General features: G+C 36.0%; 4 protein-coding genes across 8 annotated transcripts; 3 read left to right on the top strand and 1 right to left on the bottom strand.

Moving 5' to 3' along the window:
* Nucleotides 1–242: 242 nt before the first annotated feature.
* LOC114871103 lies at nucleotides 243–10,867 on the top strand. 4 transcript variants are annotated; one of them, XM_029176581.2, is made up of 14 exons: nucleotides 2,783–3,181; nucleotides 3,266–3,538; nucleotides 3,695–4,469; nucleotides 4,548–5,364; nucleotides 5,762–6,221; nucleotides 6,512–6,704; nucleotides 7,109–7,241; nucleotides 7,351–7,590; nucleotides 7,669–7,881; nucleotides 9,086–9,507; nucleotides 9,578–9,817; nucleotides 10,226–10,428; nucleotides 10,510–10,551; nucleotides 10,632–10,867. In XM_029176581.2, exons 2-14 carry the CDS (start codon nucleotides 3,477–3,479, stop codon nucleotides 10,768–10,770), a joined length of 3,939 nt encoding a protein of 1,312 aa, XP_029032414.2. In that variant the 5' UTR covers nucleotides 2,783–3,181; nucleotides 3,266–3,476; the 3' UTR covers nucleotides 10,771–10,867. The 4 variants fall into 4 exon arrangements, with proteins under 4 accessions (XP_029032417.2, XP_046141866.1, XP_029032415.2 ...); XM_029176584.2 differs by lacking the exons at nucleotides 2,783–3,181; nucleotides 3,266–3,538 and adding an exon at nucleotides 243–325; XM_046285910.1 differs by lacking the exons at nucleotides 2,783–3,181; nucleotides 3,266–3,538 and adding an exon at nucleotides 2,230–2,331.
* An 87-nt stretch (nucleotides 10,868–10,954) lies between these two features.
* On the top strand, nucleotides 10,955–13,262 carry LOC114871116 (pyrimidodiazepine synthase-like). 2 transcript variants are annotated; one of them, XM_029176619.2, is made up of 6 exons: nucleotides 10,955–11,393; nucleotides 12,028–12,185; nucleotides 12,267–12,431; nucleotides 12,496–12,628; nucleotides 12,700–12,815; nucleotides 12,897–13,262. In XM_029176619.2, the coding sequence occupies exons 1-6, from the start codon at nucleotides 11,369–11,371 to the stop codon at nucleotides 13,017–13,019; spliced, it is 720 nt and encodes a 239-aa protein (XP_029032452.1). In that variant the 5' UTR covers nucleotides 10,955–11,368; the 3' UTR covers nucleotides 13,020–13,262. The 2 variants fall into 2 exon arrangements, with proteins under 2 accessions (XP_029032452.1, XP_029032451.1); XM_029176618.2 differs by lacking the exon at nucleotides 10,955–11,393 and adding an exon at nucleotides 11,597–11,960.
* LOC114871102 (mediator of RNA polymerase II transcription subunit 23) lies at nucleotides 13,090–18,532 on the bottom strand. Its single transcript, XM_029176579.2, has 11 exons — nucleotides 18,276–18,532; nucleotides 17,900–18,144; nucleotides 17,700–17,832; nucleotides 17,459–17,641; nucleotides 17,101–17,385; nucleotides 14,882–17,024; nucleotides 14,565–14,804; nucleotides 14,334–14,493; nucleotides 13,967–14,254; nucleotides 13,690–13,896; nucleotides 13,090–13,615 (listed from the first exon to the last, which is right to left on the bottom strand). Exons 1-11 carry the CDS (start codon nucleotides 18,318–18,320, stop codon nucleotides 13,477–13,479), a joined length of 4,068 nt encoding a protein of 1,355 aa, XP_029032412.1. The 5' UTR covers nucleotides 18,321–18,532; the 3' UTR covers nucleotides 13,090–13,476.
* Nucleotides 18,533–18,598: 66 nt separating this feature from the next.
* LOC114871009 lies at nucleotides 18,599–22,085 on the top strand. Its single transcript, XM_029176377.2, has 5 exons — nucleotides 18,599–18,683; nucleotides 18,756–18,919; nucleotides 19,442–19,572; nucleotides 21,196–21,403; nucleotides 21,476–22,085. Exons 2-5 carry the CDS (start codon nucleotides 18,842–18,844, stop codon nucleotides 21,698–21,700), a joined length of 642 nt encoding a protein of 213 aa, XP_029032210.2. The 5' UTR covers nucleotides 18,599–18,683; nucleotides 18,756–18,841; the 3' UTR covers nucleotides 21,701–22,085.
* The last annotated feature ends 256 nt before the right edge of the window (nucleotides 22,086–22,341 follow it).

Here is a 22,341-nt window from a genome sequence, read left to right as displayed (position 1 = left end):
ATGTGAGATCTCAGTGTGTGTGCCACGTCGTGCGTGAGTGTCCGCGTTCACGTTGCGCGTCTAAACTACATTCGGTCGGTGTCCGTGTACGCTGTGGGCACAGCAGTGAACTTTTTTTCAAACGTGGAAAGGAGAAGAGACGCGGAGAGAGAGATCATGACAGTGGCAGCGGTCATCGGCCAGGTGGGTCTCTGACCCCACTGGACGATAAAGAGGTTCGAGTGTTAAACAGTGTTGTACACCGGATTATTTTGAGTCCCTTCCGTGAAAAGCGGTCGAATCGTCGTACATTCGTTCCTCCGATTCGCCTTGGATCCGTCTCAAGGTATGTACGTGCTCTCTTTATTCTTTCTCCCGTTGTTTCCTCGTCTCTGGTGACACCTGTGAATCAACAAGTAGCTTCAGCGTTTCTGTGTAAAACAGTCGACGCGGTGCACTCGGGAATCTTTGATAACACGATAGACACTGCAAGATGTTAACTTGTTATTTCGTTATACATACATAACACGATAACCTTGCTGCGTAAAAATTTTATAAGCAGGTACTTAATCGTTTTACCGCGTTACCGAAATAGAAGCAAACGCGCTCGCGTTTGCATGTTCAAAGGTACGTTGGATCACTGAAAACGGATGAGAAAGAATTTGATCAAATTAAAAATAGTTATCTAGTTTTAATACGAACTAGATTTAACGAAGATGTGCGTGCAAATACTTACGTACACAAAATGCCGGAGCCTATTGACGTTTTGGCAAACACAATTTCTCTCTTGAAGGAACAGCTGCCAAGTGTGCCACTCTGTTGATAGAAGTAATTGGATCACTTTTATTGCTAACTGCTGGCATTGCCCAATTTTTACTTGCCGATACAGTCGTACAAAGAATTCTACCTATATAAATTGAATAACATATATTTTCTTTAGTATAAAGTAGCGTCTTATTATTTGAATAAAAGAAAAAAAGATACGTAAAGTTGCAATTATTAACAACTCGTTTCTTTTTACCGTATGTTCCTGCGTTTAACCTTTAATCTGCCGTTTTTCATTCGCCATTAGAATAACAACGAGGATTTCTCCGCGGGAAAGTGGAACAGGCGAGTCTTAGAATAAAAAAATTAACGTTTTCTGAAATCGTCCAAAGGAAGTAACCGCGTTCGTAGATTATACTTGCTAACAGAACAAAAGTCCTTGCTTATTAACGTTACTAAACGGAAGTTCCGGACTTGGAGAGAATAACGAGGAATACTTATCATTTGCAGCGGAGATATCAGTTAATTTTAGAAACTCTGATGGATCCGCTAGCGAAACTTTACCATGATTCACGTTCTGTTCTTGACTGTTCTTGACTGTGTAGAGGGAACGACGAACGACGCTCCTTTGTTCAACGACGAGAATGTAGCTCCGGTACATCGATCTCTCGTTCAAAAATCCCAGAAAAAAACATGGAAACTTCGAAGTGACGTAGTGTCGGTTAGTGCGAAACCGGAAATTCGATGCATTGGTATCGGATTTCGGAACGATGACTCACGATCTTGAAACGCGTGTCACGTGGTTCTTCAGTATGTTCTTATTGGTTAATCTTTGATCACGTGGTTCTTTATTATGTTCCTATTGGTTAATCGTTGATCACGTGGTTTGTTTACGCTCATTCGAATGCGCCCATTTTCCCGCGGAACAGAAACTGTTAATTTCTTGTAATTATTGGCAATTATAAGTGTTGATGGATCATGGCAAGTAAGTTTTCAGTTACTTATAATGGTTATTTTCATTTTAGATATTCATTGATTGAAATTTTTAGCGTTAAATGAGGATTCTATAGATAAGAAAGTAACTGCGACTTCCTAACCTAAATCTTTGATGATAACGACAAGTATCTTAATTAATTAAACTTAATAGATACTATAAGTGGATTTCAAAGGGTTAAACAAATTGATATTTTTAGCTGTGTCTTTGGAATATGGTATGCTTGCTTTACGATGTATCTATCTTTTACAGATTTATGTATATCGTGTTATGTGTATACGAAATTTCGGAGCAAATTATACAAAATTGAATGAAACGAAAAATTGCAGAATTCAAGAAGAAGCGTACGCAGAGCTGATAATTGACGGTGATCGAAATTATTGTTTGAGACATGATTTATTTCAACTATTCATTACTAATCACGTGACTTGGAAGCGGTGATTCAACCGCACAGAAGCGAGCTTCGCGCTGAGCTGTCTTTATTTCCCAACTATCTCTGGTAGAATGTACAGAACAAATATTGCTAGTCGAAGTAAGTGTTCAACGTTACGACGAGACATCGAAAATGAGGAACCGTCTACAAATTTTGCAACGTATGATCCACTGGATATTACCGTTATTTTTTTTCTCTTTTACATTTACAATATTTGCTTAGTAACTTATCAGAAAGCTGAAATAACGTTTGCGAATCGCTGAAGCATTTCTATGAATCATACGACTCGTTCAGTTCTTTATTCTGTTCTCTTATCAGTAAGATTGAATAATTAATTATTAACGCGCATGAACGAACGGACAAAGAAAGTATTAATGCAGATTTTTTTTTAATTTATCCTTCAATTATGCAACACGAACACAAATATCAACAGGTTCACGCATGTGTGTTGCAAGATCAGAAATGAGCTCGGTTTTGCTCAATAAGTTTAGCATAAATACTTTCACTGCTTCATCGCTGGCACAGCGATCCACTTTACGCTTTTTGTTGCTTGATAACCGTTTCTTATCTTTAATAATATCAATTTTGTTTCTTATCAATGAGGTAACTTAAATCCTTATTCGTGTGTATGTATGTAACTACTGATGGGATAACGATTTTTATATCAATAAAAAATGAGTAAACAGGGTGTGTAGCAGCGTTAGATTACATAACAAAATAATCAATTTTCGATAGTAAGATTTTATCAGACGTTGTTTTCAACGCTACCATGCGAAGTCGAATGGTTGTAGAAAGTAGAATGGTGAATTAAAAAGACAACTACATTAAAAACAGTGCACCATTCCACATGTTGTTTCACACATCTGTCTCGTTTTACGTCTCGAGTTGCACTCGACGCGATAGTATCAAGTCTTCAGGCAGAGGTTTACGATGACACTCGAATAATTGATGCAATTATAACGTGGCACGGTTGAATTAATCTCCAAAAAGGACCGTGAAATTTCTCTTAAGTATGCGTAAAGTTACAAAAGAATTGCATCATATTTCTTCCATGCTTTATTTATATTTATATTCAATTTTTTTTTACCATTTAGGTCAGTGTCATGATTATGCCAATGAGCATGTAATTTCTGCATATGCTGAGGACTCTTGATCATTGTAGCTGCAATGTTAATGAAACATCGAGATTGTGGTTTAACCCTTTCTTTGGATGAATGAATGAACGAATGAATGAATGAAATTTAAATAAAGACCTAGCTTGTTTATATAAGAGTTGATAGTGTACGGTTACTGATTACTGAATTAATGATCACAATGGAACCAAGATTGCTGATTAGCTGGAATTTTGGAGTACACCATATAGACAAGTAATATAATTCTTGGTAATCTTTAATTAAAAAGGTCTCAGAATATCTCACTGAAATCAGGGTTAAGCCCCAAAGTCTCAATCCATAAAGTTAAAGCACGAATTGAATAAATCATTAATAAAAAAAAAAGACTGAAGGAATAAAAATATTGTTAAGGGACACGAATCATGTGGCGCAACTTCTACGTTCCTGGACGATTCGGTTGAAAACTAGCAGCGAGTTGGAAAAGTATCCCGTCGAGATGGAGGTGAAGCCGATACCAAAACCCAGGTCAACGTTATCCGAGAGACCGGTACCAGCTCCGAGGAAGTTACCACCGGCTTTACCAGCAACCAGAGTCTACACTCACAGCGAATCGAGCCAGTCAGAGAAAAGCGACGACTCGAAATCGATACCGGATACGCGTTCCTCCACGAACACCGAATTTTTTCGTAATCTAAGCACCAGTTCTCGTCAACTGAAAGACGAGATTTCGGAGAGGATGACGATAAAGGGTCGAGCGGTGATATCCAGCACGATAAACGCCAGCATAAGATTGGAAAAATCGGTGAAGAATCTCCTGACGAGAAGATTGACAACTCTGAACCAAGACGAGCTTCTTCGTGATAATTCAACCGATAGCAAGAAGCTGAATAGCCCCGTGGAAAACGATAGATGCGCGTCTTTACCTGCCGACGATATTTTCAGCAACATCTCATTTTACAGTCCGTTGAACAGCAATCTGAGGAGCGTCAGAAACGAGGAGGATCTATCCGGGATGCGACACAGTCCACCCCCTCCTGTATATCCTCCTCCCCCGCTTCCTGATGAGTCTATCTACGACGAATTGCAATCAGTCACGTCTGGAAGTAGTCGATACGACACTATCTCTGACAAAGTCGAGAGAGATTTCCCGGGCTCGTTTGATCTTCTCAATTTAGTACTAAATCAGGTAGGAATTTCTCTGATTCATCGTACAGAATTTCATCCAGTTGTATATCAATCATAAATACTTTTTCCTTCTTATCAGACCAGCGACTCCGATCAGAGCTTGAACCTGTCCGACGTGAACGTGGCTCTACCCTACGACAAGTCCGACAGCATCAAAAGGTTATCAAGGTCCGATTCTTGGACTTTCTATGACACAGCACCGGCTAGTAAATCCGAAGGGGTAGATGAGTTGGACAGGATATCCAGCGCGGAAGAAGATATCCTGGACAAAGAGATTCCTATTCTCGACAGAACGTCGTCGGCGTCCAACGAGAGTCAAGCGTCCATTCAAAATTCTCTGTACGAAAATTTATCCTACAGAAAGGTTCAAGAGGAGAAAGAAACGATGCCTGCGGTTACGGAAAACAGACAGCAGAGCAGTAAATCCTTGCTATTCGAATTTGATCCATTTGCTAGAACCTCCGAAGAGAACGTGTATAGTAATTATGAGAACAATGATCGGATGTTACTGGAGACTCTGTTATCTAGCAACGATACACCGAGTAGTTCTGGGAGCATTCTGGATTCCCAAGAAGTCACAGAGAACGAGGAAGAACAAGAAGAGGTGGACAATGAGGACGTAGCAGAGCATCCAAGAATCTTACCTGTACCACCGGAACCGCCTAAAAGGTTTGATTCGTTGCCGAAGAACGAATACGACGAGGTAACGGAGACTCTATCGACCGATAAGAGCACCACAGGTAAAAATCCGGCTCTTCTACCGAAACTGGCCCACCTGGTGACGAGAAAACAACCCGCTGTACCTCCAAGAAAGTCGGCTGGAAAACATTCTAATAATACATCTTCTGCTGCGTCTAAAACCGTGACTTCGACGACCAATGATGGAAACACACCAGGTAGAACATATTTTAGAGATTTTAAGAGTTATTGAACGGGTATTTCAGTTGTTGGGAATGATTGTACACTTGAGTGTAAAGCAGGCTTCTCTTGATTAACCCTTTTCTTAAGATAAAAAGAATTGCTGAAAATACTGAGAATGTGTATCTGTTTATTTACCACAGGCAATAACACTGGACACACATCTAGAATGAAGAATTATGTGAATGAATCTGTATGAAGTTCTCTAAAGGATTGTACTAACTCTTTCAGTTTGGAGCAATTGTAAGATTAACATTGTGTGAGACTGGAATATCATTTACCTACTTACTTACTTGAATCCACCTAGCATCCCACCGTTAGAAGAATTAACCCATATTTCATTGAATCTAACAAACTTAAATATTCTTCTTACAGTTACAACTACAACGAGCGCAACATCGACAAATATTACCAAGGAAACATCAAATTCTTCGAGTGGAAAGACAACGGAAGAGCCTAGACGAGTGGGTATGATACAGAAACTGAGAAAACTAAGGCACGAATCGTCGTCTCATGGTATTAAACCAAATGTAATCAGTTTCGTGAAGAGTGGGAGTAAATTACTATCCAGGAATCGTGACCACAGTGGAACTGTATCGAATGCTAATTTGAAACTGGAAAGGCCAAAGGTTGATGGTCTCCAGAATCCTGCGAAGCACAGCGGAACCGTTTATAGAAATGGTGTTGGTATCGAAAGAGCGAAGGACCTGGTGCCAAGGCTAGCAGTCTTGTCTGACCAGAAGCTCTCGTTTTATACGGATAAGGGCATGTCTACTCTGAAGGAGGTCATTCAACTCGACACAGTGTACAGCATTCATCTTCTGCAGGACGTTAAGTAAGTTCGCTTTTTTTTGTCGGATAAGAAGAACGCGTATTCGGATTATGATACTGGAGAAAGGAAACATTAGCACGATGCGTACAGTCTGATGTATAATGAAACGGAAAACTGGATTTATTATTATATTCTTCTTTTGAAGCTGGCGCTTGTTAAAAGTTATTCAATGTATACTTATATAGTAATTTAAAGTTCATATACTCTTTCATACTACTAGGAAAGTGTAAGTGAAATACGACGCGGTCAAAGGTGTAAATAGTAGAGTAACAAAGGCGATTTAAAATGTTCAGGATGGTCGACGGTGAAACAGTATATTGCATAGCAATTAGCGGCGAAGGAAGACCAAGTGTTCATGTATTCTACGCGAAAGGCATCGTTGAATGGAGAATTTGGGCACAAAGGATATTGGAGGCAATCACAACAGTCTTTCCCACGAAATACACTGCAGAGGATTTAAGGAGAGCAGGATGGGCTTACTTAAAGGTATTACGAATAATACAAAACAATGCGTATAAAATCTCATTTTTTTAATCTAATGCTGATTTTTGTTAAGTTCACATGGATTCTAATATGTACCTAGTATTAAGTAAAGGTATGTAAGTACATCTTTCAATACTTAATTGTGCATTCATACGCGTTGAGGGAATGTGAAATTGTGCGCTATTGTAAAGAAATTTAGTTCGTCAGATTTCTTGCAATATTTATAAGAAAATGTAAAGGAAATGCTTTTACTTGAATTACGATGATTCGACTGCAGATGGAAAATAAAATTTCACGTAAACTTTCTAACTATCTAACATCTGGTTCTCTATAGATTTTTCTGTACTGGTCTATCAAAATCGTTTATTTATGTTTTATTAAATAATACTAGTTGATGTGTGTTCTAGGAAGGCGTAACAGGCGTATGGTTTCCGGCCTGGGTTCTGCTGCATCAGAGAACTTTAATTTATACAAAATCTCTGGAGCCCTCCATGGCTGTAAGTTTTGGAAAGTTGGATCTTCGAAAAGCACGATGCATCGGTAAACTTCTTTTATTATGTAAAAATTATTCGAGTTACTTATTTTTTACATGTACCTGTACAAGGGATTTTAGAAAAGGGTTTGGAATATATGAAATGCTGCGTTACAGTTGTACGAGAACAGGAAGGGCCAAATCCCGGAATGGGTTCGATTCCAGTGGTAGTTGTCGACGCAGGTGGTAGCGGTGCATTACACGTGGCTGCACCAGGAGTTCACGAAGGATCTGCATGGAGACACGCGCTTTATCAAGCAGCTACCAATTGTGGTCCTGCCTTGGAACAACAGCAACTCACACAGGACAACGTGCCTGTGATTCTCGACAAGTGTATCAATTTCATTTATGTTCATGGTAAACACCATTTTTCAATTTATCAGACACCCTAATGCAGGCTTATTTATATTAACAAAATGCAACGAAATGTTAAAGGTATAATGACAGAGGGTATTTATCGTCGAAGCGGATCGAACAGTGCCGTTGTCAAATTATTGGAAGCCTTTCGTCGCGACGCATGGGCAACGCAAATTACAAGAGGAGCGTATACGGAGCACGACGTCGCGACGGTTCTCAGAAGGTTTCTCCGTGATTTACCGAATCCATTGTTTCCTGCTGACATTCACGATCGGCTTTGTTTCACCTCAGGTAAGGAGAACTTACTGTCCTTGACTGGCTGTGGTCGGATTTAATCTGCAAACTCGCTTTGACAGTGAAATCGTTCCTGCTTTAGACATGATCAATTTTTGTATTGAATCATTAAATAAATGCCGCAAATATTAATACTTTGACGACCGGTGTCTTGTCAGATCTAATCTTGTTCGTTATTGCAATTTTCGAATCATCAAATGCAGGGAAAGAAAATTGTGTAAGTGATTAAAATTGTTCAATGATCATTTACACACAATTTGTTGAAGACACAATGGGTGAATAATATCTCATAACGCGTTCTACTTCCTGGGAATGTAGCACTTGTTTTATAGAGTATAGAAATATCCAAGAAAGTATCCAAGCTATTCTCTGTAAAATTTCTTTTAGATATTTTCACTTAAATTGATAATAAATTGGCGTGAATGATTTGTGCATTCCTGATCGCAGGAATGCAGAATTTTAATTCCCTGAACAAAAAGAAAAAAGGAGAAACGTGGTCTCTAACAGCGATACGTGCAAATAAATCTCGATCTTTGCCCCGAGTCATCATTTGCATACGTAATTATAAGAAGAATGTTAAGCTGGGTCGTGTTCGCACCCACGCGTATTTTCTCACACTGTAGCTAGTTTCATCCGGAAGCGTAAAGCTGAATATCCGGCGTCGTCACTTACGAATTCAACAACGAATTGAAGAAAGAAAATAAGTATGGAATTGAGACAATTAATTTTAAAAATAAGTAATGATCCCTGAATAATATGCAAAATTAATTTGACTCTTGGCAAAGATCAGAGAGAACAGCTAGTTACCAATAATTGGTAATTCCTGTTTATGTGCCTTCCTGTCCATTCTTCATGGGGGAGTTATATATTTAATAGAATGATGAAACAACGTCTGCTACATACACGACGAAACATCGCGTGAGAATCATACAGAAGTCGTCGATGAATCATGGATCCTTCGTAACGAGCCTTCGTACTTCTTAGTGAAAGCAATGCGCGCATGTATCTCTGTTAAAGGCAGCACGTGGTTGTTAATCAATATACTAAAGATAAAATGAACGAAAAATACAATAAAATTGATAGTATTTTCCAGCATAAATAAAATTCATTTTTTAAAAATTGATTCTTCAAATTATATGACTCTTCTAATTTGTCAAATTCTACTTCAAATAAAATTAATAAGTTGTATTTTTATTTTCAGAAAATAATAAGGAGGATGAAAAGGTTTCGACATATAGGAAACTATTGTCCATGCTGGGTGCTGTACCTGCCGCAACGCTCAGAAGGATTCTCGCTCACCTTCATTGCTTGAGTCAGCAAAGTTCCAGGAACCTGATGACCTGTGAAAATCTTTCCGCGATCTGGGGACCAACGTTGATGCGGGCAGGCGAGAAAAGCGCCGAAAAATGGAACAGAGCAGAGACCAGAGTGATCGGTGATCTCATTAAACTCTATCCAAAGTTGTATCAATTGACCGCCGCTGATTTAGCAAAAGAGGCGAAGATTTTAGAGGTTCTCGAAAAGCATCATGTTTCTAATAATGGACCACGCGGAGCACCCTCGGGAGATCTCAAGATTTGGATATACATCTTCTCGAGGGACGGCGAATGTGTGAACGTCACTGTGAGATTTCTTGTAGTATTGAATAGTATGTTTCAATATTTAATAATAATTAATACAATTTATTCTGTAGATTGGGCCACACAAAACTGCGTATGATGTATGCCAAGAACTTGCAGAGAAAACTAATTTATCGGCTCATGAATTGTGTTTGGAAGAATATACATTGTCTGGCGCGTTGGAACGACCACTGCATCACAGTGAGCGTGTCCTCGAGACAGTGGCGAGGTGGGGATACTGGGATCCAGAAGATAGGAAGGACAACGTCCTCATACTTAAAAAAGATCAACTCTACAAGGATATAGCACCTCTGGTAAAGGAACTAACGTTGTATCTCCAATTTCTTCCCCAGGTTTTACGTACTATCCGTTTCATACTATCTTAATATTGCAGAAATGTAAATCTGTATTAAAATCTAATTTACATATACACTGTTTAATTTAAACGAGTTCAGGGACATAGTGAAACTGTTTTTTATAGAGAACTACTCAGCACGGATCAGATTGCGTGACTCAGAAAGGAAAGATAGTTGTGTATTTGCTCGCCACAAAAACAGGATGTGGTTTTATTGAGCTTAATGGTGCTCCTTGTTTTTAATTCGTTTTAATAATGTCCCTTACACTTGAAACCAACAATTAGATTCATTTGATATGATGCAAAATAACAGGACAGATAAATATACTTTCTTTTGCATTTACATACATTTTTTTTTGTTTTTTAGGTAACACCACCCATGACAACAGCGGGTGAACTTAAGTTCGCTGATAAAAAGTCGAAGAATTTTAAAAACTACCTCTTTGAGTTCAGTCACGCAAAGCTTTACTGTTACAAAGACAAATTCTGCTCGAATAAATTGTATGAATGGAAAATAGAAGATATTATTTGGTATTTAGGTCATGAGCCAAAACGAAATCCGCAGACAGGGTAGGTATATTATTTTTAAATTGTATGCAATTTATTTATTTTATAAAATTTGTTAAGCTATGGGTATATTTCTTATTACAGATGGTCTATCACGTTTATAGCAAAAAATACAAAACCAACCAGGTAATGATCAAGTGAAATGTTAAATGATCTTTCTATTTTGTTTAAGAAATAAAATCGAGATAATTTTGAAATTATTTTAGGTGTAAAGAAAGCCCATTTTTTGGAAACACTTTAGCAGGATCGTTAAAAGACGAACAATACAAATGGTTAGCAGCTATGACCTTTGCAGAATATCAGTTAAATATTCGGCCCCCTTCAGTCAATCTTATGGAGCCATAATTGATTAATTTATTGTTTTTTAAGTTACAGTATTTAGTGCCTTCAATGTTTATAGCAATTATTTTTGTACCATACATTAAATGTTTTTTCTCTTTGATTCAATCCCTATACTTGCCCTACTTCATAGTTTTTATTTATTAATATTTTCAAAAATAAAGCTCTTCATCCTTTCAAATTTAAATATTGCGAGTAGTTGTATCGAGAAATTGATTCTATGATCGACTTTCAATCATGCGCAATAATGACCTAGTTTCTTTGAAAAAAAAAAGAAATAGCGCCGGCCCGGCCGTTAGTCTGCAGTGCATGCAGTGTCATTGAATTGAGTGTCATTATTAGCAGTTCTCATTTCCATTGTATATTGTTTCATTTTATGTGTACCATTAGAAAAAGTAACGATTAAAGAATTTAATGATTTCTAGAACTATCTGTCTGTTATACATAAAGAACTGACATACGTGATATGTCAGTATAAATCACGTGTCTTCAGTTTCAATTCTAATTAATTACCATTAGCATTTAAGTGCGCATATCTTTTAAGTTTTCAGGGAATATCTTTTATTTAATTGCTTATCTCTGTCTCAAAACAATATTAAAAACTATGAGTGACAAACATCTTGGAACGGGTATGTACTTATATGTTACGGGCAATGTGTTTAACGTGGGCATTGTGTAGAATGCCCATTTTTTGGGCAATGTATATAATAAGCAGGTATTTTACAAATGGCCCGGACATTTTATATAATGCCTACGGTTCGTTGGCATTAAACTTATTGTTATTATTATTATTAAAACCATTCATTGATGTGATAGGTTAGGTTAGGCTATATATTTAAATCCGGCCGCCGTAAAGCTAAATATATAGCCTAACCTAACCTACGAGTTGGGAATTATATAAACTCGCAGGTCAATAATTTATCACATTTACCAAATTTAGTGGTGATTATATATGTATAATAACCGGCAATTATATATAATCACCGGATTAATCACATTTACCGTAACAAATCATTGACCACCATCCTCTAGGTATTCTGTATAATGACCAAACATTTTATTGATTGACCGAAACTTGTTACGGACATTTTCCACAATGTCTTTTCGAACGGGCATTCTACACAATGCCCGGTCATTTTACAAAATGCCGGCGTTGAACACATTACCCGTAACATATATATATTGTCTAACGCATGGTATGAAAATTTTATAATTCATTCCTTAGCTAATTTTGCAGAATTATTTTTAATGATTTTTTTATAGATTCTCCAAAGCCACCCAAAATAGAGGGACAGGCGCGTTTATACAGCATGAAATTTTGTCCTTTTTCACAACGCATTAGATTAATATTATCATATAAAAATATTCCTCATGATGTTGTTAATATCAACTTAAAAAATAAACCAGAATGGTATTCTGAGGTATATATCAGCTTTATAATTTGCGATATAATTGCGCATTATTTTCATATAAATTTTTACTATATTTTATAATTTTCATAGATTCATCCAGAAGGCAAAGTACCAACATTTGTTGATGCAGATGGAAAAGTAGTTACTGATTCGTTAAAAATAGCAAATTATTTGGATGAAAAATATCCTGAGCCTGCTTTATATAATGAAAAAGCAAAAGACCGTGATTTAGAATTATTAGATCATTATTCAAAGGTAACAGGGATCATTAAAATTTTATGCATTAATCATTGTTTCTTCAATAATTTATTAATTTCAGATTGTTGGTGTTTTTTCAAATTGTATACATGATAAGGATAAAAGACCACTTAGCGAAATTGTAACCGAAATATCATCTCTGTTAGTAGAATTTGAAAAAGAACTTAAAGCTCGTGGAACTACTTTCTTTGGAGGTACTAGTTATCAAAGAAAAATAATGATCGCCAAAAATGATGTGGTTACTATTCTTTCACATTTTTTCTAGGCTCACAGCCTGGTATGTTGGATATATTAATGTGGCCATGGGTTGAACGCCGAAAAGCTTTACCGCTAATTTATAAGGAACCCACGAATTTTGATCATGAAAATTTTCCGCATATCGTAAGTATATTTTTTCTTTTTTAATACAAATAATCTTACATATTAAAATATACAATAATTTCTCAAATGTATTTTTCTTAGCTGAAATGGATGCAGGAAATGAAAGTACAACCATTTGTACAGGAAAATGAGTGTTCGCATGAAAAATTTGCCGAATCAATCGAGAATATAAGAGCGGGAAAGCTTGATTACGATAAGCTTTAAACCCCTTAATATGTGATAATACAGATTTTGATTTATATAGGTTTCTCAAATGATTCATACGGGGTATAAATTACAGTATTACAGTAATTGTTTAATTGAATTTCTCGTTAATGTTTAAAACATATCGAACAGTATTGCTTATAAATAGGAACAGTTACTATATGAATACATATAAACGAGCTTTATAACTCTTGCCTTCTATTATGACAAATATACTGTTTAGATAAAGCAACTTGGACTTTAGTATGTACTTATTCGTTGAAATATTTTTATTTTACATAAAGAAAAATGTAGAAAATCCATTGTAAAATACTTCGAGGTTCTGATAAGAAATTTTGACATATTTATAATACGTTGCTTATGCAAAAGTACATACACAAAAAAGTAGATGTGTACACAAGTGCAATACTCAATATTAGCATGTATTTACTTCCGTACTGGCCATGCTGGGATTGTCTCAGGAAGATTGAATTTCATCTATGTTTATATGAGCAATAAAACGTAGTCTCATTTGCAAAGCTGGTCTTAGTCTTCGTATAATGCATTCGACTTCGTTCTTCATCATGTCACCAACAAACATGTATTTTATGTGATACCTGTTGCAATTAATATTAAGGAAAATACACGTTTCGTTAAACGATCCGTTGAAAGACAATAAATAAAAGGATACAGTAAATCACAAACTGGATCCATGTATTTTAGATGAGACTGAAGACGATCCACTTGTTCGAGCATCTCATATAAACAAACTGCTAATTCCACGACACAATTTGGTCTTTCAGCGTTAAATCTTGCTAACGTGGGTCCAATTAAATGACAAGCATATATCAATTGCTCTTCGCTATTCACAACTGGTTGAAGGTTTTCTTTAATAAATCTAAATAAAATGATATTAAAATCACTGCGAGGTATATATAACATAATACATTAATTTTTTGTTAACTTACTGAGGCATAGTTGTTATTTGTCCAACACCAGCATGGTGCCAAACAGAATGTGCCAATGCCAACATATAACTGTATTTGTTCTCTAACAGACTATTATGGGTATTATTGAAATTGAACATTTGAAACGGAGTTAAATTATTATATTGCCAGTTAGCTAATCCTGGACTGCTAATAGTTTCTACCAAACGATCATGAAGTGCCGACCAATAACATTCTGGTAAAGCAGCTAATAACAATCCTACACAATTTATCCACAAATGAATTTCATCCGACGGTATTACTGTATACCTAATAAATATAAAAATTGTTATAATCAACAAGTTAAATGTATGAGTACATTTAAATATACATAAATGTTTTAGCTTACCCTTTTGCAACCACATCTAATAATGAATTAGCAACTAAATTTGGAGCAACAGGAACAGCCATTAACTCAACACACGTAACGTACAACGCATGGGCGGCAGGATTAGGAAATTCGTTAAATCTCCAATCAGTAGCGGGAAAATGAGCCATACCTGACATTGCTTTGGTACATATTTTGTTAGAAGAAAAGTTGACCATTTGACCAATATTTTGTACTAAGAAGACTACTTACTTTCGACAATTCTTTGCACTAAACGAATGTAATAATCTAATTCCGGCATCCAAGTGACAACATCATCGGTAGATCGAGTCATGTACATTTGGTAAGCTTCTGAAAGTGCCCATCCTGGTGCTCTAATTTCTCTCAGAGAACCTAAAACTGCGAAGACTAAACGTCGTTTAAGAGGCGGGTTATCCCTTAATTTCCGTTCATAATAGTGTAATGTGTTATAAAGATATGTTACAGGTCGATCTGAAATTCAATACATCAAATTAAATGAAAGAAATTTAAATATTACGTTGAAAATTGAAAATGAGCCATGTACCAACCATGAAATTTGTATAAACATCCTAAATGTTCCAACAATGCTTCTAAGCTTTTCGCTACAGCTGGAATTTCTAGATACCTATGTACAACGATATCGAAAACTGGTAAAAATCTTAAGCACACATTTCCAAAGTAAACTGGTAAACTTTGATATTGACTAGGCCCTCCGCTTGTTTGTTCCATAATACCTTCAGGAGCAAACTTCTCCGGAAATTTTCTATGAAATGCAAGATGTTTCTCGTGCCAGTTCGATTGCTTCCAGTGTTCCGGTGAGTTTTCCTTTACAAATTCTTGCACTCTGTTGCGAAATTCGATAGCTTTAAGTAACAATAATTGAATGATAAAAAAGCATACTTGAGCCTCGCTTCCTTCGTGAGTTCTTAATACTAGGCATAGAATCAGTCTGTCAATGGTGACTATATTATATTTCCATATCATATCGTTGATCGTATCTACACATTTATTTACATGCTGACCGCCCACGCTGTTGGCGAATTCAAATACAAGATAATCACAAAACTTTCGAAGATGAGCCGACAGAGCTCGAGCTCCTATTCTCTCTAAAATCTTGTATGCGATTGGACTGATACGATCAGTCTCGAAGATCATCTTCCATAGGAGACATAAAAACAATGGGGGTGTACCGGGTACAGAGAAGTGTGCTATTATATCATTCTCGTTGCTCATCGAAGCCCAATTTCGATACTCTTCTTCAACAGCTTTCTTGATCTGCTGTTTGTTCTCTTTCGGTACGCTGTTTTGTTGAAAGAATTCGCTCAGTACCGGTGGGAAACATTTCAGAGTATGATTAGCCCACGAATGCGGTGTATTCTGCATGATTGTGTTCAACAATTCTTTGCACCATGTGCCGCTATGGCTGTCCGATCCTGTTCCTGTCACGTGCATAGACCGTGCCAGTGTTAATACTAAAGCTCTGTTCAACTCTTCGGATTCAGCGGACACAAGAGTCTTGGGTTCCGACAAAAATCTAGACAGTTGTGGTTGCACTTCGGCAGATCCTAAACCAGTGATCAGCCGAAGAGCAGTGCTTTCTACGCAGAGATGAAGTTGCGTCTGATTAGTTTGTGGCACTGCCGCCAGACTATGTAAATGAGAGAGAAGTTGAACTCTGTAATGCGGCTGTATATGATGCATTCTATAACTGAACATTTCCAGAAGCGTATACAACGTTCCCCATGCGTGGGATTTGAAAACTGTTGGAAGTAACTGACTGATAAAGCCTTTGATACCGAGACTTTCGATCTCCGTGTAAACCAGTAATCTGCTGTAAGTCTCGACCAATGCGGGAGCTAATGCCATGTTACTTTTAGATTGCGCTAGTTTGATGACATGAGTAACGATGCTGTGTATCAAACTCATTTTTGAATGAACGGTTAGCGAATCTAAGATCGACATCGACAATGGAGTAGTTGGTCCGCTTGCGAGAGCTGCATTGTTCTGCAACGTTTGCATCGGTTGCTGTTGTTGACCTTTTTGAGTACCGAGTATGGTATCAACTAAGGCTGCCATTGGCCTGCCAAAATATTCTTGATTCGTCGAATACGCGTTACATAATAAGGCAATGCGATAATCTGATCCCATGCAAAGAGAGGTATTTGGCATAACTAAATGTTGCAAAAATTCATGATGAAGCTTCAATGTATGCGGTATCGGTCTGTGAATATTCGAATGTTCAGACTGAGCTTTCTTCAATAAATGTATCCATATACAGGTGATAGCCATTTGATGAGTACATAACGCTTGAGTATAATCTGGAACAGGTAGAGGTTCTTTTTCCGGATAAAGGAGATCGTATAATTTTAATACTGGTAAAAAGTTTGATAGAGGGTTTCTTTGAATGCTTCCAGAAATAAATTGCAACAAGACCCACATCAAGTGATCTCTTCCTTTTCTTAGCTCTCTGCCTGTTAATTTATCGTGTATCGCCATTACGATGCTCGGGAAACAGGCGTACGAGAAAAGTACAAAATATATAAGTTGCGACGAAAGATGCAACCATACATAGTGATTTGCAACCGTTCCATCTGTTCCTTCTGCTGGCAAAGATTCATTTTCTGCACGTTCCATAGCGAGAATCACGAGTTCCACTAACTGCTCTTCCAAAGCTACGCACCGTTGCTTTTGCTACAACGTAAGTGAAATAAAATATTTCACTGAAATGTTTATCTCCAAGAACAATAATTCTGTCGCACAACTATACCTGCTTTTGTAGACCAAGCATTGAACACACCATATCTCTACTATAGGGTTGTTCCAATACGTATCTAAGTAATCCAGTTTGCGATTTAAGCAGATCTTCGTCGTAAGGTAAATTTCCTTTCAATGAAAATTTTAATGTAGTTGTATCCAGTACCCATGGATTAATCAAATCTGCATATCCAGTGTGTTCCACAACTGGTAACATTTTTGAATGTCCTACTATGGACACCATTTGGGCTGTGTTGCGAAAGCTTTCAACAAAATTTGAAAGTAGTTTTGCTAGTTTCTAAAGACAACAAATTAAATGAATACAATTTTATTAGTATAATATAATAATCTTTACCTTTGGAAAAACATACCCAATGTGGCCAATTTTTTCCATCAGGATAAGCTTTCTGAATTTCATTCACTATAAAATAACCTGGTAAAAGGCAAGCATTTCTATCAAAAATGTACTCAATTACATTCTCTAAAGCTTTTAATTGTGGTTGAATAGATGCATTTAATCTTGCTGGGATTGTCTGAGCTTTTTCTTTGCAACCCTGAAATATCAATTAATGTTAGTAGCTCTAGACTAACTTCAATAACTAAAATACCTACTTTCATTATTTCTCTAACACCCTTGTAATCAACCCCTCCAATAATATGCCGTATGAGGACAAAACATTCTACCCAAAAGTCTTCCAATTGATATTGTAGTTTGTCACAAGTTAATATGCACTCACATACAAGTCTAAAATTACATAAATATGTATTCAATTATTTTATAATTTCAATTTAATTCATAACATATTATTTACCTTGCTGGTAAAACATTAGATGTAACTAAATTTTCCAATAAGGATAATAATAGCTGCAACCTCCTATGATTAGTCATAGCTGCTGCCATTGATAAAAATTGCCTTACAGCACTTTCTTGCTGTTCTTTGGGTAAATTTGACATAGCGGATGTTAATTCTGTTTGCCATGTTGCTAATTTTTCGTTTTCACTATTTGGATGATACACCAAAACACAACTGAATGCTTCTTCAATAGCTTCTACTTTCTGTAATAGATAGATTAATATAATAATAATTCATAAAATGCATTCTTTAGTGCAGCAAGTACTATATGTGAAGTAAACGTTCAGAATTTAATTTCCAATTCTAACATAACATTGAAATAATGTATACTTACTAAAATATCGTTTACAATGTTAGTGATTTGCGCTTCACTAGTCATTTTTTAATACAATACTTTTGTGCTCCAGTAGAACAAAGATCAATAATTAAAACGTCAAAACAAAAACTACTTTCTCTTGTTTCATAGTTTATTTCTGAAATTTCTATTTGACGGATAATCAAACAAATTTGTAAACATATTTTGTATTCTGTTTATGTTTACATAACCTGCGTGCATTTACATCTAATTGAAAAAATGAGATTATTAGTGTGCATCGAGTCAGATGTCACCACTATCAAAATTGCATCAAAAATAAATTCAAAGATGACTCTGCAGGTAGTTTGCAGCAAGTGTTTGTTTCGTTCAAATTTTTGCCGCTAGTCAGTGTTTATTAAACAGCTGCGTAAAAGAAAAAAATAACGAGTAATAGAATAATACTTTAAACTTTTCAATGTTCATTTATTTCTTTATAAATATCTGTTTCATTAATTACAGAAAATATCATTGGAAAAGAGAAAGAAATTATACTATTGACCATAGTTATTATATAACCTATATGCGATTTAAAAAATTGGAGTACAATGTTCTCGACAAAACACCTCGTGAAACCAACATTACTTTGTGGACCTAAGGAATTAAGCAAATCTTTTATGTTCGAGGTAAATTTAACAAGAAACAAAACTTTTAATATTTGATACACGATAGTGCAAAATAAACAAGAAATTTCTATATTTAGCTATTGAAATAACAAAGGTTATTTAATACATTGCTTCATTTATTTAATTAAATGTAATCCAACAAAATTTCTATCCCTTTTAGAATAAAACTATCATTTACATTTGTGAATTTAATATTCAATAGCGTTTATATTCGAAAATATTAATTTGTATACAATTGAAATCTCAAAACAATACGTCATAAGCGAAATGATCGTTTAAAAATTCGCGGGTAAAAAAATGCAATAATGGTGTGGTACATTATCGATATAACATCGATATAACATCGATATATAAATCGCGTAAGTACTTTGTAATTCGAAAAAACGCGGTAATGCGATAACTTTTATTTTCGAATAAATTCTCCGTTAAGCGTGTTATTTTATTGCGGCGAGTAGCGTTTGTTACTGGTCTGTTTTGTTAGAAACGATCTGAACATTTCCGGAATTGGATTTTCCTTCGTAGGCAGCAATTTACTGGGCCGAAGAAGGACGCCGCGTCGTTTACATTACACCAGCCCCGTTGGAAAGCCTGCCGGCGGCCTGTCACGACAGAAGTAATCCAGCACCCGCGGCTTTCAAGCTGATGAGATTTATGTAAGCGGAACACTTTTCTTGTACCGCTTCTGCACGTGCATCGGCCTTCAGGATTCATTTCTAAAAAGAGCCTCAGATTTATATCCATTCGGCTAAATCAAATCGCTTGTTTTGAATCTTGTATATCGTTATAAAACGTAAACAATTCATGGTTTCTTTAATCATTTGTCACAGGTATCATTTTTAACGACACCTTTTCTTTCAGTTGAAAATTATTGCGTAATAAATCGCAGTTCATTTGTATCCACGAATCGATCAATTCGTTGCGAAGCGGCGCCATTATGTTGCGCCATAGAATAATATTAGAAGGAACGGTTTTCAATCGAGGAACATTGTTTAACATACCGGAAGCAATCGATCAAGGAACATTAGTTACTTTACACGTCACACGCGACAGATATTGACATTCAGCGTGCATAAACATACACATTGTTTACGAGCGATCGTATTTTCAGAAGATGCTACGTTAAACGCACATAGATCACGTCAAGGAACGTTATTCATCTGGAATAGTAGAGGATTACACTGAAGTACGCAGTACATTACCGCACAAAGAACTTTGATTCATCGTTGAATAAAGTCTTGAATACATTTACTCAAGACTATCCTTATAAATCTTAAATACAGGATAGTTCAAATTAAGGGTATTAATTTTAGAGGATTATGCAAGCTAAAGCAGCAAGAAAAAAAAATAATCATCATTGTTGCTTTATTGAATCACTCTATTGAATTATTTCAAACATCATAAGCTATTCTTTATTCTTCTGTTTTCTCAATTAATTCCACCCACTGAAGAATAATGCTTTATGAATATAACCAATCAGTTTGGGAAGGTTTATTCTTTTCACCGGAGCACAGTATAAACAACGAGGTTCGCAATTTTTATGCGCGATTCATCGGACCAGCTGAAGCTGGAGTAAAATAAACGATCGAACGAAGATTGTAGCAAATCTGCTGCTTCCTTCTTCTAAGGTTTATTTTTCAACCAGAAATTCTGTGTCCGTGCGGAGAATTCATTTGAACATGGCCTCTGGTAAAAGAGGAAAGTTTACCTTTTCAACCAATTAATTGTCTTTAGATTTATCTTACTTTTACTAGTTTTATAGAGAAATTGGAATAAAATAAGAAATGAAGGAAATTAATATTTTAAATATGATAAATATTTTCACGGGAGTAATCGATGTAACGTTATTTCACATTAGTTACGATCGTTTAGATCTATTATTTACAAAATTCGTATGTTTGTTTCCTCTAAGCCACTGCTTTTTTTTTTTTTTTTTTTCATAAATTCCGAAGATGTTTTGTGGTGCTTACACTTCGTGGTCGTAGTATTTCAGTGAATTCTTCAAATTCTTTCTCCGATAGTCACGATTAAATTAGTTAACGTAGAGACGCGTTTAGTAGAAAACACAGAAAAACACAGTTGGAAAACATTTTCTTTTTGAAGTATGCATTAAAATGAAATATTTTATCTTATAAATATTCATCTGGGTAGGTAGATTGAAGAACCACTGATATTTTAAGACTTAAAAGCTACCAAATCATTACGTTGCTATGGATGAAATGATTTATTTGTTTAAAATAAATAGGTTTAAATTAATCGAGGAAAAATCAATTTTTCAGGTACCTAGAGAACTATGAGGCTCTCATCGAACGACTTGTGGAATTGCACACATTCGTCACTTTACCTTCTGTCCTCCTGATCGACGACTTCGACGCTTATGCGAACGATTACCAAAAGAACGACGTATCCCAAGATGTGCACATTTCCAGAATGTGTTCATTAATCCTCGACACGATGAACTCTTGTTCACGAATCCTGAAGAACAGCGTGAGTAAAAGTAAAAAACCAGAGGTGACTTTCAAGAAATTACAGGAAAGATTTTCTGTGAAATGTCTGCAGGTGTACGTGTGCGCATGGTCGTCCACGGCGATGAATGATATTAGCACCTATTCAATATACTTCAGGAACATTTGGAACATAAAGGACGAAGAGGGCAAGACAATTCTATTGCAAAAGTACTCAAACGAAGGGGCCACTGAAAAGTGTCCATCCTATAGATATTGTAGGCTGCAAGATGGAACGAGGATCTTGAAACAGATTCTCCATGAACCTAGCGAGAATTGAATCTATATTTGAGATCATAATGATCCAAGAAACATCAATTTTATGTTTATAAATAGTAATTCAAATAAGCATTTTAAATTTGATTTGCTTGATTCATTACAGAGAGGACTGGATTGTTTAATTCATTAGATAATATTGTACATAGTCGTTAATTAAGGATCACTACTAGAAGTATCAGGGATAGAGGAATATTTCACGTTTAATGCAGTATTATTTTTCTATCTATACATATTTTTATAATAATCATATTCCATTACACTATATTATAATATCATAAGAATTTATATTTACATGAAAGCAAGAAGAATCTATTATATTTTTATATTTATAATATTTCAGAGCATTTAATGAGCAATAAAGAGAACAGGAAATTTCTTAAATTAAATTCCTAAGGAAGTCTTCGTTTATGGGATAGCCAAAAGATCTAACACCATGCCCTTGAAACACGTTGAAGTAACATGATCGCTTGCAGGCAACCGTCTGTTTTACTTCTTTATACCTCCGGCGAATTGAACGAGAAGCGCTTCAACGACGATATTACATTTGCATAGTGGAATCGTTCTATAGCCAACAGCACGCTAGCCCATATTAACCCGTCTATTAGATCAACTTCGATACTTACATCATCCGGTCTAATAGAC

The sequence above is a fragment of the Osmia bicornis genome, chromosome 5 (genome assembly GCF_907164935.1).
Source record: "Osmia bicornis bicornis chromosome 5, iOsmBic2.1, whole genome shotgun sequence".
NCBI classification, from domain to species: domain Eukaryota; kingdom Metazoa; phylum Arthropoda; class Insecta; order Hymenoptera; family Megachilidae; genus Osmia; species Osmia bicornis.
The sequence above is the reverse complement of the archived record's forward strand: the minus strand, read 5'-3'. Positions and strand labels throughout refer to the sequence as shown.